Below are 17266 nucleotides of genomic sequence, written 5' to 3'. Positions count from 1 at the left end.
CTTCCGGTCAATTAACGAGTGTAATTTGTCCTGCGTATAGCAGCTGTTGCAACAACCATATGGCCCTGCGGTCTGTATTAATACCAGGACAATGTGTAATGAACATGTGTGTGTTTCTCTTTCCAAATTAAGTTCACTTTCAAAACCTGTGTACTTTGGCCAAAGTTTTCTTGGCTGCTTTGAACAGACAGAGCCCACACAGAGCCAGAGTGAAAAGTCATTCCACTTCTGAATGGCTTCCATTGGCAGGAGAATGAAATGTGAAGGCCCCGTCTTTATAAATCACCTACATGCTGCACATACAAAAGCACACAGCCATGTTATCATGGGGGAATTCAACTGGTGAAGCTTCATTTATTACACTGTCGTTTGCCGGAAGTATAGCAGATCTCTAAGCTCACAACGTGTGGCACGCGACACGTTTGTGAGCTTATACATCGGCTATGTTCGGGCAAGCAACACCGTCGTATGGCAAAATATAAACCCGGCTCGACTTGATTAGATTAACATATGGACTGACTGCGTGAGTGATGGACAGGCTGGCTCGCTGACTGCCACAAATTATATCGTAAAAGATGGGGAGTATAATAGAGTGCACGTCGAAGTAGGATATGCACATATACGCCAAGTACACTTCCATATGTACTGCTATAGTGAAGACAAGACTTGGCCTATATACAGTATATATATAAATAGTAGCTTGATGTATATATGTTAGCCTGATTTCTGAACAGGTCGCTTGTTTCTGTAAGCCTGATTCCCTTCCAGCTTATCCTATACAGCAGTGGTTCCCAAACCTTTTCACGTCAAGGACCCCCAAATTGACACTCATTAGCCCACTCTCAGGCAGAGATTATGTACTCCGGTCCAATTCTGGCCAGAGCGATATACGGCTGTATGAGGCCGCTAGAGGCGGGATCAACGCGAGACTTACGTATGACATATTGAAGCGCTGCCACAGCCTAACCTAACAAGACTATACAACTCCAAAGTATTATGGAGATATCAAATGTTTGTCCCACTGCTTCCGGGTTCATCGTTTTTGCTTGAGAGATCCCAGATGCAGGCAGGAGGAGGGAACTGGTGAACTCAATACTGCGCCAATCTGGCGAAGTCAGGTTATATATTACCATGGACCCCCATTTGAAGAGATATGCCAGGGACCCCCATTTGAAGAGATATGCCAGGGACCCCCATTTGAAGAGATATGACAGGGACCCCCATTTGAAGAGATATGCCAGGGACCCCCATTTGAAGAGATATGCCAGGGACCCCCATTTGAAGAGATATGCCAGGGACCCCCATTTGAAGAGATATGCCAGTGACCCCCATTTGAAGAGATATGCCAGGGACCCCCATTTGAAGAGATATGCCAGGGACCCCCATTTGAAGAGATATGCCAGGGACCCCCATTTGAAGAGATATGCCAGGGACCCTCATTTGAAGAGATATGACAGGGATCCCTATTTGAAGAGATATGCCAGGGACCCCCATTTGAAGAGATATGCCAGGGACCCCCATTTGAAGAGATATGCCGGGGATCCCCATAAAGAGAATATGTTTTACGGCTCTAGCAGTGATTCTCAACCCGTTTAATTTCACGGACCCCCCAGTTTGACCTGCATTATAGGCTACGGACGGAGTACGGACCCCCATTTAATGGCATTTCCATCTCTGGGACCCCCAATTTATATTGTAAAATCAATGTTAATTAAGAGTGTACAAATGGAACCAAATGGAACCAATTTGTACACTCTCAGAGTTACTGACCCATAAGGGTCCATTTGGTTCCAAACTATCATTTAGCTGGGGGACCCCTGGGGGTCCCCGGGAACCACTGCCATACAGTATGTTGTAGAATCTGTCTGTCTGGAGGAATAAAACATGATACCTATACTGTATGTTGTCTATGTGGGTCCTGCATCATAATCCATGACAGAAGTGCTGAATATTTCAAGCGGGGAGATTGCTAGTAAACCTGTCATGGACAAGTTTTAGGTGGCCATTATTGAAAATGATCGTTCTGATCACAGCTAAAAAAAAAAGTGAATAAATAAATGCTTAGTATGAGGTTCATCCAAGGCAAGAGGTTTGGTTTATGATACCGATAATCTAACATTTAATGAGAGACAAATGGAAATGGATATAATATTGCTGACAAGCCTGACACAGTAGAAAGACTTGCATGAATTATATATATTTATAGTTACTATCTGATGTACTAAGACTACACTAGATGCATTACAAATTAAGACAGCAGACTGCATTAGAAAAAACATCCATTCAGACAGTAGGCTATACACACACGTGTGCTTAAAGGAGAGAGAGGACTATAGTGGAATAGTGAGTATGCAATTAAGGAGTAGAGGTGGCGCTGTGCAGGTGAAGGAGTTGGGGTCAACTCTCCAAAAATAATGGGGAGTGTGAAAGAGAGGTGAAGAGAAGAGTTCAGGCAGGGTGGAACAGATAGAGGAAGTCATTTGCAACAGAAGAGTACCAGCAAGAATGAGAGGGAAGATGCATTATGAGAAGCCTGTATTAAGGCTTGGAAATGAACGGTGACACAAGACAGGAGGGTGGAGCTGGAGGTGGGGATAAAGGTTTGGGGATAAAGCAAGCGAGGCATGGTTGAGATGGTGTGGAAAGGAGAGGCGAGGGGGTACATTGGGAGAAGAGGGAGGCCAAAGGAGAGGCCAGGGGGTACATTGGGAGAAGAGGGAGGCCAAAGGAGAGGCCAGGGGGTACATTGGGAGAAGAGGGAGGCCAAAGGAGAGGCCAGGGGGTACATTGGGAGAAGAGGGAGGCCAAAGGAGAGGCCAGGGGGTACATTGGGAGAAGAGGGAGGCCAACAGGATTTCAGTGCCTTATTGCAAGACCTGAGCACTGTGTCTAGCATTCTTGATGTTGACATTACGATTAGTGGCCCACTGCCCCCGATGACAGGCAGTGAGCGTTTCAGCAGATTGTTTGCACTCAACAAATGGCTCTCAACGGAATGCACAAGAGAAACACCCCTGCAAAAATCATTCAATTTTATTGACAATTTCAATTTCAATTTCAATTTTTTTTGGGACAGAAGACATCTCTTTGTAGACGCAACACACCTAAACAAGCTGGGTCTTAAATTATTTTCCACCAACATGCTTCATAACATGAAGCATCCCTGTCAACTCTCCAAACTGGCCAGTAACGTGTTACCTGAAAACATGAATTGGGAGAGAAAACTCACAGGGCGTGAAGTCACAGCGCCCCCTGGGGGAGAAAAACTCACAGAGCGTGAAGTCACAGCGCCCCCTGGTGGAGGAAAACACACTGAGCCTAGAGCGCCCCCTGGTGGAGGAAAACGCACAGAGCGTAGAGCGCCCCCTGGAGGAGGAAAACGCACAGAGCGTAGAGCGCCCCCTGGAGGAGGAAAACGCACAGAGCGTGGAGTCACAACACCCCCTGGAGGTGAAAAACTCACAGAGCGTGAAATCACAGCGCCCCCTGGAAGAGTAAAACTCACAGGGCGTGAAGTCACAGCGCCCCCTGGAGGAGTAAAACTCACAGAGCGTGAAGTCACAGCGTCCCCTGGTGGAGAAGAAACATCAGAGCCTAGAGCGCCCCCTGGTGGAGGAAAACGCACAGAGCGTAGAGCGCCCCCTGGAGGAGGAAAACGCACAGAGCGTGGAGTCACAACACCCCCTGGAGGTGAAAAACTCACAGAGCGTGAAATCACAGCGCCCCCTGGAAGAGTAAAACTCACAGGGCGTGAAGTCACAGCGCCCCCTGGAGGAGTAAAACTCACAGAGCGTGAAGTCACAGCGTCCCCTGGTGGAGAAGAAACATCAGAGCTTGAAGTCACAGCGCCCCTTGGAGGAGAAAAACCCACAGAGCGTGAAGTCACAGCGCCCCCTGGAGGAGTAAAACTCGCAGAGCGTGAAGTCACAGCGCCCCCTGGTGGAGAAGAAACATCAGAGCTTGAAGTCACAGCTTCCCCTGGTGGAGAAGAAACATCAGAGCTTGAAGTCACAGCGTCCCCTGGTGGAGAAGAAACATCAGAGCTTGAAGTCACAGTGTATCCTGGTGGAGAAGAAACATCAGAGCTTGAAACATCAGAGCTTGAAGTCAAAACGTCCCCTGGTGGAGAAGACACATCAGAGCTTGAAGCGTCCCCTGGTGGAGAAGAAACATCAGAGCTTGAAGTCACAGCGTCCCCTGGTGGAGAAGAAATCACAGAGCATGAAGTCACAGCGTACCCTGGTGGAGAAGATACTGAGGAATTTCTAACTCCCTCACCAATACATCTCCTCTCGTTCACCCCGGGCATGGTGGACCTGATAAACATTGGAACAAAGTCGACCCCCCTTAACAGACGAGTTTACCGACTGACGGCGCCCCATATGTCAAGCCCAGCTCCAGATTGCCTAGAAAATACATTTGATAACTGATATGAACAGGGTCCATTATGCGCAGCAACAAACATGTATGGACCCCATGCTTCTAGAAAGCCTGGTGTTTCAATCATTGCACAGGTTGAGGTTCACAACATTTCTACTGTTATTTCAAATAGAGTGTCCAACACAAGGAGTGGTCTGGAGAGAGAATGCTGTTTGGTCACTGTACCTCACAGGCATCACAGCCCCCAAAAATGTGACAACAAGCTTAACCTTGCCTTGTTTAACATCAGGTCACTAACAAATAAGTCCTCCTCTGTAAATGATATAATCTGTAAAGAGAAGCTAGATATAATCTTTCTAACAGAGACATGGCTTGGCTCGGATGGAGCTGTTCTCCTAGCGCCAGCCTGTCCCGCAAACTACAGTTTCATTCACTCTTTTCGTAAGGCTAAGAAAGGAGGTGGACTGGCAATAATTTTTTCAGACACGTTAAAATTCAAGGCTCTGACCCTTGGCAGCTTTACATCCTTTGAATACCAGGCCACTACACTACTTGGTCAACCCTCTATGCCAATGATTAGCATTTATCGCCCGCCAAAATGCAGTAAAGCAATATTTCTAACAGAAATATCAGAACTTTTATCTATCTGCTCCACTAACTATGACAGAACTCTTATCTCAGGTGATCTTAATCTTCACCTGGATGATACTACAGATGCTGTGGCTATGGGCTTCTTAGAGTTATTGCACTCCTTTGAGTTTATCCAACATGTTGTTGGGCCTACACATAAACATGGGCACACTCTGGACCTGGTGATTTCTAGAGGGCTGAACATCACTGTGGAAAGGACTATTGAAAGGCCTGAGCTATCAGACCACTATTTGCTGTGTTTTAATATGACTGTCTCTGATCTAGAGAAAAACATCACGGAATATACCATAAAAAAGCGTTTTTTTAGCTCTTCTGCAGCCGACGAGTTCTCTCGTCATCTGGGGCCCCCCCTGCCCGATACCCCCCCAGTAAATGATATGGTTCAAATGTTTAATCTTAAACTAGAGTCAGCTCTTGATATAGTGGCTCCTTTGAAAACAAAAAAGAAACATAACACCAGAATAACACCCTGGATAAATGAGCATACACGCTCACTGAAGCAAGAATGTCGTAGAGCTGAGCGAGCGTGGAGAAAAAACAAACTCACCATCCACCTAGAGATTCTTAAAAAGTCAACAGTCGCCTATAACAAAGCCTTGCGTCTAGCAAGGCAGGCATATTTCTCTGGCATTATTAATGAGAACAAGAAAAATGCCAGAGTCCTATTCTCTACCATTGAACGACTTTTAAACCCCCCCCAGTCCTACAAGCAGTCATTCCCGGCCTCTAAAGCTAAGTGTAATGAGTTTGCATGCTTTTTTGATAACAAAATCTTTAACATTAGAGCTGATATTATGAATGGTGCTGCTGCTAGCGCAAACCCTCAAACAGCAGCTAATGGTCCCAGAGTAGATCTCTCCAGGGGGAGCCTATTAACGTTCTGCGCAATTGATGAAGATGAACTCCGCAAAACCATATCACAGATGACATCATCCTCCTGTTCATTGGATAAAATTCCCACCACCTTTCTCAAAGAGGTCTTGGACAGTGTGATTGGAGATATCCTAAAAATTGTAAACAGCTCTCTACAATCAGGTGTCTTCCCAGACTCACTGAAGACTGCTGTAGTTAGGCCCCTACTCAAGAAACACAATCTTGATCCCTCTGTTTTGGGTAACTATCGACCCATTTCAAATCTACCCTTTCTGGGCAAGGTTTTAGAAAAATGCATCTTTCATCAATTGGATGTGTTTCTACAGAACAATAATGTGCACAACAAATTCCAATCTGGCTTTAGGAAAGGTCACAGCACAGAAACAGCACTTGTAAAAGTAATTAATGATCTTAGGGTGTCTGCTGACAAGAAACATGTATCTGTTCTCCTACTCCTAGATCTAACGGCTGCATTTGACACGATTGATCATTCAATTTTAATACAGCGTCTGGAACACTGGATAGGCCTGTCTGGTACGGCCCTGTCCTGGTTTTCCTCCTACCTATCAAACAGAAGTTACTTTGTCAATCTAGCCGAGTTTGACTCAGACAAACACGACATCAGCTCTGGTATTCCACAGGGCTCGATTCTTGGCCCTCTGCTTTTCTCCTTGTACATACTGCCATTGGGCGAACTCATTACCAACCACGGAGTCAATTTTCATTTCTATGCTGATGATACCCAACTTTATCTTTCTGTGGCTCCAGATGATCCCTGTGCTTTAGACCCGCTGTTGACCTGTCTGTCTAGCATCAAATGTTGGATGAGTGAGAACTTTCTCAAGCTAAACGAGGATAAGACAGAAGTTCTCATAATCGGTTCTAGTGAGCAGAAAGAATCAATAATAAGCAGACTTGGTAACCTGACTGTAGAAAGTAACAGTAAAGTAAAGAACCTGGGGGTTATTATTGATTCTGAATTGAATTTCAATTCACACATTAATCATGTTACCAAGATTGCCTTTTTTCACCTTAGAAATATTGCACGAATCAGAGCCTATTTGTCCTTGGACGATGCAAAAACGCTAATCCACGCCTTTGTTTTTTCTCGGCTTGACTACTGCAATGCACTCTTTTCAGGACTGCCTAAGAAAACAACTGACAGACTACAACTTGTCCAAAATGCAGCAGCCAGAGTTTTAACTAGAACTAAGATGAGAGAACATATTACTCCAGTTTTGGCATCACTGCACTGGCTTCCGGTTGTTTTTAGGATTGATTTTAAAATTCTTTTACTTGTCTATAAAGCTCTCAATGGTCTCGCACCTTCCTACCTACATGACTGCCTGCCTAAATATGTCCCAAACCGCCCCCTAAGGTCTTCCACTGCCGGCCTGCTCGCTTTGCCAAAAAAAATGGCAACTAAAAAACACGGGGAAGCAGCTTTTTGCTTCTACGGGCCGTCGGTATGGAACAAGCTCCCACTGTACCTTCGTCAGGCAGCCTCTGTAGACATTTTTAAAGCTCAGCTCAAGACCCACTTCTACAACATTGCTTTTAAGTGATCTTTTATTTATTTTTATTTTTTGTTATTCATGTCCTCACTGCATTACTGCTTGTTTTTAATGTTGTTGCCATGCTTTTCTTTTATCCTCCATTTCTCTGTAAAGCACTTTGAGCTGCATTTCATGTCATGAAAGGTGCTATACAAATAAAGTTTTATTATTATTATTATTATTAAAGGAGAGGCCAGGGGGTACATTGGGAGAAGAGGGAGGCCAAAGGAGAGGCCAGGGGGTACATTGGGAGAAGAGGGAGGCCAAAGGAGAGGCGAGGGGGTACATTGGGAGAAGAGAAGAGGATCGTTGGGGTGCATGAGAGACGACATACAGGTGTCAGGAAGCCACAGAGGAAGACTCAGAAAACAGAACCAGATGGAAACCGAGGATCCGATGTGATGGGAAATTAGTCAAAAGAAGATGACTATGCGTTAGACACAGCATCCATTCAGACAGTAGGCTGTACATTAGACCAGTGGTTCCCAAACTTTTTCCATGTCAAGGACCTCCAAAATGATACCCATTAGCCCGCGGACCCCCATTTGAAAATATATGCCAGGTACCCCCATAAGAGAAGATTTTTGCGGCTCTTTTCAACAATTTTCATTTCAAGGGCCCCTGGTTTCACCTGAATTAGGCTACGGACCCCCATTTAATGGCATTTCTATCTCTGGGACCCCAATGAATATTGTAAAATCTAAGTTAATTTAACTTTGACAGTGTACAAATGGAACCAAATGGACCCATTTGCACACTCTCAGAGTTACAGACCCATAAGGGTCCATTTGCTTCTTAACTATCATTAAGCTGGGGACCCCCTGGAACACCCTCAAGGACCCCTGGGGGTCCCCGGACCCCACTTTGGGAACCACTGCATTAGACACCACTGCTTGATACTGTGCCAATAACTATAAAGAACATTGTTGTGGAAAAACAAGGAATCATGTTAGTATCGTGAGCCAAAGGATGTACAGTGCCTACTATGCTGTTGTAATGTGATTTCATAGTCCGAGGATTACATTAGGGAATACTATCTATGGCTGCTGAGGTCAGAGCACTTAATCCACAGCGGTGTAATGTACTCGCTGTCAGATAATGTAGCCTTACAACACCTCTAATGAAAAGTACAGCAACACAGGAAGACCAAAGTGGGTCACAGCTGATAAGCGCCATGCACGCACGCACACACACACACACACACACACACACACACACACACACACACACACACACACACACACACACGCACGCACACACACACACACACACACTCAGGCAATGTGCAACATTAACAGCAAGTCTGACAATTAGAAAAATGAGGTCAGACTAACGAAAGACTGTATTAGATTGAGTGTGTGTGTGTGTGTGTGTGTGTGTGTGTGTGTGTGTGTGTGTGTGTGTGTTGTGTGTTGTGTGTGTGTGTGTGTTGTGTGTTGTGTGTGTGTGTGTGTGTGTGTGTGTGTGTGTGTGTGTGTGTGCGTGTGTGTGTGTGTGTGTGTGTGTGTGTGTGTGTTGTGTGTGTGTGTGTGTGTGTGTCCATTTGTGTACTCGCTACACAGTAAAAAAGAAAAACTCAGCGTTAATACATCCATTTGTAACTTTGAGTGTAGTGAGGTAAGCAAAAGGGTGCTTGAGGCTCTAATTGGTTATATTTGTATAATTTAATTCAGGGTTCCTCAGAGTGGGTGCAGCGACACCCCACGGTGCCGCAACATTAGTCCAATACTTTTCACTAATACAATTCCTCCAGTTTAAGTGAGTATAAATTGTAATCAGTTCTAACCAAAATGGATATTCTCTCAAGTGTTCCTCACGAAATATCATAATCACATAGTGATTATGATACTCTGTACAGATTTGTGCGAGTTTCGGACAACTGTAAGTTTGTTTTGAAGAGAACACAAAATGGTATTTTGTTAGGCGCAAAATATACTGTAAATTGTGCATTTACAGAGATTGTGCATTACATTCACCCATTCACACACACATTAACACACCGGAGGAAACCATGCAAGGCACCACCCTGCAAATCGGGAGCAATTAGGGGTTCAGTGTTTTGCTCAAGGACACTTCGACACTAACTCTGGGGGAGCCTGGGTTGGAACTGGAAAGGAACCTTGTGATTCCCATTCGGTCACTCTACCCCTGAGCCACTGCCACCACTATATGGGTTACAGGAGAAAATGTACGAACTACAGTACAAGTGTTATACAGGCCAACACTAGAATGGGTCTGTTATAGTATGCTACCACCATGAGCTTGATGTGAAGAATCAGAATGTAGGGTTCTTTCTTCTTTCTTGGCCTAGTGGGAATGTTCACAGACTGAAATCTTGATCCCTCGCTTTCGCGCCCATTCTGGCCTGGTTGGGAATATAAATAAATCAATAACTACCAGCAACAGTTTGGCCAAGTGTCCGACAGAGTGCCATTTATTTCAGACAGGATGTCCAAAATAGATGGGATGCGTCTGTGCTGCCTTGCTCGTTAGCATCCGTTTATCACAGGATCATCTCATGCCTGTCATACTGTCCCTTCATTTATAGCGTGTCCTCTCGTCCCCTCCCTACCCCTCCATCATCACTCAGTCATCCCTGTGTCCCTATACGTCCCTCTCCCTGCTACTACTTCCATCCATCAACACCCCCACACCATTCTCTCCGCATCATACCATCCCTCTGTCCTTCCCTCCCTCTCTCTCTCTCTTTCTCTCTCGTCCCTCCAGCTGTGTTGCTGAGGGGGGGGGGGGGGGGGGAGGGTCAAAGTCACAGCATACAAAGCTGATGCTGATGAGGAAGAGAAGTATAATTTTCATAACTGTAGCTTGTAACTGGTGCTATATATGCAACGCTTCCTGCTATTAAAATAGTATGCCTGAGCTCAGCAGTATTGATACAGTATTAAATAACCACATGGACCCTAGGCAGTATTGCATACAGTATTATATAACCACATGGACCCTATAGGCAGTATTGCATACAGTATTAAATAACCACATGGACCCTAGCGTCCCTACTCTGCGGTGATTATAATAAGTGTACAGGCGCACAACGCAAGCTTGTAGATCTTATACCAAAGACATTTGGCATTGAGTGAAAGTGAAATGCATAGTACCGAGCCCTGAGGAGCTTTGGGCTCCAAGGTCTCAATGGATTACCAAATCCACACACATCCAAGAGGACATCCACAGTATGGACAGAAGAGGACATGCAGACAGGAAAAGACATAAGGACAATAGAGGACATACAGACAGACAGACAGGAGAGGACATATGGACAGAGAGAGGTGTCCTACGCCGGTACCTACCTTGGATGTCGAAGGGGTTGTCGATGACAAAGTGTCCGTTCCACAACACAGACAGGTCAACTGGTAGATCACTGATGTCACTGCCCTCATAGTCATACTGTCACCCAGAGAGAGAGAGAGAGAGAGAGAGAGAGAGAGAGAGAGAGAGAGAGAGAGAGAATGGATTATGTCAAACATTCCATTCATATACATGATATTGAACATATTCTTGACAGGTAATCAATAATTTCACCCACCGTGGCCTAAAGGTCAGAGGTGCACACCTGTTGCCTGCTACGATTCTGTTGATTGTCATGTCTAACTACTTAAAGGAGTAGTTCACCCAAAACATAGCTTATTTTCTATGAATTACACACCCCATGAAGCCTTGAATTCATGGATTTAGTTTTGCATGGCTTCAGCCCAGTCTGACGACCATGGATGAATTATGTTATGAAATCAGAAACATTTAAATATCTCTATAAGTGGGAGTATGGTGGAGTCCATGTTCAGGCTCCATTATTAGTGCCTATACACTAATCATCATCCACGGTCGTGAATGACCTTACATTGGCCCCTGGGGTCATGTACGGTCGTAAATGCCCTTACATGGCCCCTGGGGTCATGCACGGCTGTGAATGACCTTACATGGCCCCTGGGGTGATGCACGGCTGTGAATGACCTTACATGGCCCCTGGGGTCATGCACGGCATGGGGAGATATGTCTTGCACTCCCTCCGTCTGTCCGTTGGCTTGATCGCAGCCATTCTGTGCACACACTCCCCCTGGATGCCACAGCTGAACCTCTGCCCCAAACTTTACACAACACATCTTTTGACAGTTTTTATGGAGCCTTGTTCTTTCCCTGATGCTTTTCATCCAAATGAATTATTAAAAAATAAATGAAAGATGTAATAAAAAACACAGGGTGACCTGGATAGCCCCTTGTTCTTACTATGTGTACTATGTCAACGGACGTGTATTCCTGGGGGAGGGGCCCTTCTCTTCAACACAGAGTGATATGAACCAACTCTACTTCAGCCACTCCAAGGTTAAGTGAATAAAGCGAGTCAACTCTTCTTGCTTAACTCAAAGCAGGAAAACTATTTCTGAAAGATGCACAGTGACAGGCTTAATGACCTCATGGGAGGTCAGGGGCTGTCACGCCATGATGCGCTACGTATGTCTGGCCAATAGCATTGTCCGTGAGGTCTATTATTCACTCGCTCGATTCACTTAAACAACTGGGGTTACTGAAGTAACCTAGAGTTTCCTCCATAACTGTCCAGATAAGAGAAGAATCTATCCGGAGACCACAAGGGGAAGTGAATGTAACTTCCTACAGTATCTCCTTCATGCATATCTTCTTCTTTTCCTTTCGTCTTTCCCCTCCAGGGGTCGCCACAGCGAATCATCTGCCTCCATCTCACCCTGTCCTCATACCTCCTCTTCTCTCACACCAACTAACTTCATGTCTTCTTCTTTTTGCTACAGTATGTTGATGAATTGAAGCCATGGGACCACAATGGAAACAAATCCCCAGGACATTTCTGTGTTATCCTTTTAACTCTATACAATATCTTATACCACGTGCTGTTTACATTTCTGAATAATAAGGTATTCAATCAAAAAAAGAGAAATAGGAGAGAATATGCAAACAAGTGACATTGATTTTATGACAAGGTAATATATGGGAATGAAATTATGCATTATTCTGATTCAGGAATTCACTGTGTATTGCATACATTACTGTAACTAGAGTGCACAGTGTTTGTATAGGGGTGGTTGGCTGCATGCTATTCAATGTAAATAACCTATTTCATATCTGTAAGACCGAAAATAAATAACATATGGGGGATAGAGAGGAGAGGAGAGGAGAGGAGAGCTTATTCATTTACACATGAGCTAAGTGGTAGGATGAGGCGTAAGGAAGCAACGCGATGCGAGGGAGGCTAAAGTGAAATTGGCATTTTCAATTTGCTCCCTGACATGTCGGATTTGGTGGTTTGTACATGCACGCCCAGTCACCCATGTGTGTGTGTGTGCGTATACTTCATCCCAACAGGGAAGTGGACTGGTAGGTGGTAGATGCACGCACACGCACACGCACACACACACACACACACACACACACACACACACACACACACACACACACACACACACACACACAAGCGCGAGGTCTTGGCAGTGACTGAAGCCCAGGCGGTCAGAGCTCTCTCCAGTGTCATGCACGTGTCTGTGGAGGACGAAGTCTTTAACCACAACACCACTGTGGACGTCGCTCTGTCCGTCCCACGGCCGCAGGACGTGGGACAACACACACGCATCAATGATGCATGAGGAAGTCCCACACGCTGTGACCACCAGCGTCTATTGCCGTTGGGCAAATGCAGATACCGGGCCGCGACTGTACACACGCACCCACAGACACAGACAAAGGACACACACGCACACATGCGTAGACACACACACACACACACACACACACACACACACACACAGAGAGAGAGAAGACCCTACATTAAACTTGAACAGTCTCCATTAGTCACCGCAGGCGCCGACACACTGAACCCAGCCTGTTCTCCGCTCGCTACCTGCCCACCCGGCCGGCCGTATAAACGCCACCACCCTCTATTCATAGGTCACATGGTCCACACCGACCGCACAATGCCAACACAAGCCACAGCGGGACAACAGATGACCCGGTCCACCCACAGGCTGGCCCGGTCCACCCACAGGCTGGCCCAGTGACCCAGCCGGCCAGGCCAGCTAGTCCAGGGACAGTAACTGATCTGGAACACTGTTGATTTTGACAGGGGATTTTCATTTAGTTTTTGTCCGGCCGTGAAGGCACCGTATAATGCCTGATTCTACACTTGGTTGCGCTTTGAAAATAGCCGATCTACAAGCTCACAACATGTCGCAGCATAGCGCTTTGTGAGCTTGTAGATCTGCTGTTTTGCAACCAAACATAAAATGACTTTTCTTTTAGTTCTACTTGATTTCTTCTCCACTAGTCCCCCCATAACATTTTAGTCTAGTTTAATCTAGTCATCATAGGCAGAGCTTAGTTTTTATTTAGTTTTAATCAGTGAAAAAAGGTAGTCAACGGAAAAACAATTGTTTAGTCTATGAAATCTGATCTGATCTGGAATCAGCTCAAATAAAGACCCCCCTGTATCCAACGGGTGATTTGCATGAGGTTTGTGACAGAAGTCTAAATTGGACAGAAGTTGAGGAGTTTCACTCCAGAATCAGACAGCAGTCTGCTGAAACGCTGACATCTGCTGTGACAAACTGCTCCCTGGCATCTAAAGCAAAACTGTAATTACTCAACATGAGCAATGTGATCCCTGCTTTCCCAGGCCTTTGTTTACAGAAATATAGGGGTATGACGGCATGTGCTGCATGTAGACAGAAGTGAAATCACAAAAAGAATCAAGGAAATTGGGGTGGTTGTTGCTTTTTAACCAAAATGATCTCTATAGCGTCTGTATTATGCATGGAAATAACACACATAAAGTGGGTTCTAGCTCCTTAACATAGCCTTAAAAACAAAAAGAGACAAACGATCGATCATATTGATCATTGCCAACAAGATATATGCTGTAAAAAAAAACATTAAACTTAAACCACTTTACAACGTGATATAATGCGACACAATGGTGAGCTTGAAGATCTTCTGCATTCACTGTGAGATGCTGTTACACAGAGTTGAAACTGAGCGCATCCAATTTTCACTACTTTTACTTCTACTCTACTATTTTGAGCTCTATTTGACAGTAGCCGATCTACACGCATCAAGCTTGCCTTGCAGATCTGCTATTTTCAAATATTTGTATGTACATTTTAGACGTTGTGCACAATGAGTATACTTTTGCTTTTGGTACATTTTGTACCTTTTCTCAAGTACAAATTTTAATACCAGACTTTCACTAGTACTACTGATGTGTTTCCACAGTAATGATACTTTTACTAAGTAAAACAAATCTTAGTTTGTCTATAGTTTCCCATACATTCTGTACATCCAGCTGAGGAGCCAGAGGAGCAGAGGCAGGGGGGCAGCAGAGGCAGTCGACCCGCTGAGAGGCTCCTGGGCTGGGCCTGGTGTCCTGACGCGCCTCCCCTGAGCTCCAGAGATGAGTTATCAGACTCATTACTGAGCCCCCAGCTAGCCTATCCATGTCAGCGCATGTAATTAATCTACCTACACTAACACACTGAACGCCCTGGGGAGGAGAGGAGAGGAGAGGAGAGGAGAGGAGAGGAGAGGACTCATGAGATGGAAAGGGAAATGGATGAGATGAGAGGAGAGGAGTTGAAGACTAAAGGAAGGAGAAGAGAGTGTGGGACAAGAGAGGAAGAGAAGAGAAGAGAAGAGAAGAGAAGAGAAGAGAAGAGAAGAGAAGAGAAGAGAAGAGAAGAGAAGAGAAGAGAAGAGAAGAGAAGAGGTGTGTTAGAATGGATGTAATATAAAGTACAAGGTGGGCACAAAGCCGTGCTGGACTCATTACAGTAACATGTCAGCATGGCTGTGGTTCATTCGTTATCTGCTCTGCAATGTTTTATTCTACATGTACCGTCTCTCCAAGGACCGTATACAGGCCTATTCATGTGGGCTCTGCGTGCGTGCGTGCGTGCGTGAGTGTGTCTGGGGGCTTGAAAATTGTCGATGTTAACAAAACAGAGCAGCTGGCTGCTCGGAGGAGCGGGGTTGTAAGGGGCGGGGAGAACAGAAACCTGGCGATCGGTGTGTGTGTGTGCGTGTGTGTGTGTGTGTGTGTGTCTAGGTCACTCCTCATATAATTAGTCATGTTGAAGGATACCTCAATGGCTGGAAAATGTACACGGCCGGTAGAAAAACGGGCGTGTGTGTGTGTGCAGGCACGTGCACACACACACACACACACACACACACACACACACACACACACACACACACACACACACACACACACACACACACACACACACACACACACACACACACACACACACACACACACACACACACACACACACACACACACACACACACACACACACACACACACACACAGGCCCTGTTTCCCTTCGTCTCAGATATAATAACAATAGTATACAGTATACTATGTTGTCTCTGCATTTGCCTTAATTATTTTACTAGTTATATTATGATTTACAGAGTCCAGTCTGCTTACATATACAAACATATCTTTTTGATTAGGCAAGAAACCTTGTACGCCCATTGCCCCAAACAGTTACTTTTCAGGAAATGTTCCAATGGCTCCAATATAGTTGTTATTTAGCCACGAGCTGTTAAACATTTTCTTACCTTAATCTGATGTCGTTATATCCTAGAACGAGTGGTACATTTACATAAGTCCCTCCAGATCCCACCGCAGCGCGGTGGGTTTAACGCTAGACATCTGTCTTTCATAATGTCACATTATACTTATATCCAGTGTTTTTTGGCCCAAATGGGCTGCCGTAGCGGCTGATCTGCCGCACTCGGAGCTGCAGTGGGCTGGGGATGGAGCTATGTTATTTTTCACCTGTATTCGTTCTTGGACAGAATAACTTCAAATTAAGGCAAGAAAAGGTTTGGTCCGGAATTCTCCTTTAATACTTTTCATTGGTTTAATTATACTGTATCCCACAGACAGTCTTAACTGATTAAAACTGATTTCAAAAGTCTACAAGCTCACAACGCCTGCTTGTAAATCAGCTAGTTATTGCTACTTCTGTGTGAGACTCTTGCACAACGAAGTAGGGCACGAAAAAAACCACAATAAAATAATAAATAAAAACATTAACAAGTTGGAGATACAAGGTTTCTGCCCGTAAGCAATGTTGCTTTTCCCATTCTGGGTCGTCTCTTATTAAATGCATTCCTGCCTCTTCCCTTTGGCCAGTCTCTCTCTCTCTGTGTGTGTGTGTGTGTGTGTGTGTGTGTGTGTGTGTGTGTGTGTGTGTGTGTGTGTGTGTGTGTGTGTGTGTGTGTGGTGGTCTCTCTGCAGAGAGCAACACGTCGCCTGCTTGTTTTGTTTTGGTTAGCGCTGCGATGGGAGACCAGCGGCACATCGAAATTAACTGAATCACGCACCGCTCGCTTGAAGGATTCCTCCTAACGAGTTACCGCGATAGCGTGCAAGCGCATGTGCAAGTGTGCACACGTGCGTGTGTGTGTGTGGAAAACAGTTTAACTTAATAACAGCTAACACTGCTGTAAGCCTATACGCCACATTAAAAAAAAGATACTTATGGACGCACACACATGCACGCACACAATCACACGCACGCACACACACACAGACTATGTGTGTCATTGTAATAAATCATGTAAATCAGGCCAGTAGCTGCAGCGTGCTGCTGATGCCACAGTCTGCATCTGCTGCACATGATTAGGAGGAATATCATGTGGAGAATCTCCATATGCCTATAGTCTCAAACCCCCGAGGAGAACGTCTCCGTGGGTGTGTGTGTGTGTGTATGCGTGTGTGTGTATGCGTGTGTGTGTGTGTGTGTGTGTGTGTG

At 45.3% G+C, this 17266-nt stretch overlaps 1 protein-coding gene across 2 annotated transcripts in view; it reads right to left on the bottom strand.

Moving 5' to 3' along the window:
• Positions 1–17266, bottom strand: part of plxna1a (plexin A1a) — a 331250-nt gene that overhangs the window by 99771 nt on the left and 214213 nt on the right. For both annotated transcript variants that reach the window (XM_080763399.1, XM_080763400.1), the window contains exon 11: positions 10769–10865. In XM_080763399.1, coding sequence (XP_080619525.1) covers positions 10769–10865 — 97 coding nt within the window. The remainder of the gene's footprint in view (positions 1–10768; positions 10866–17266) is intronic.

This window comes from Protomyctophum bolini, assembly GCF_963924005.1.
Source record: "Protomyctophum bolini genome assembly, chromosome: 5".
Lineage (NCBI taxonomy): Eukaryota > Metazoa > Chordata > Actinopteri > Myctophiformes > Myctophidae > Protomyctophum > Protomyctophum bolini.
This window is presented reverse-complemented; position numbering and strand designations above follow the sequence as displayed.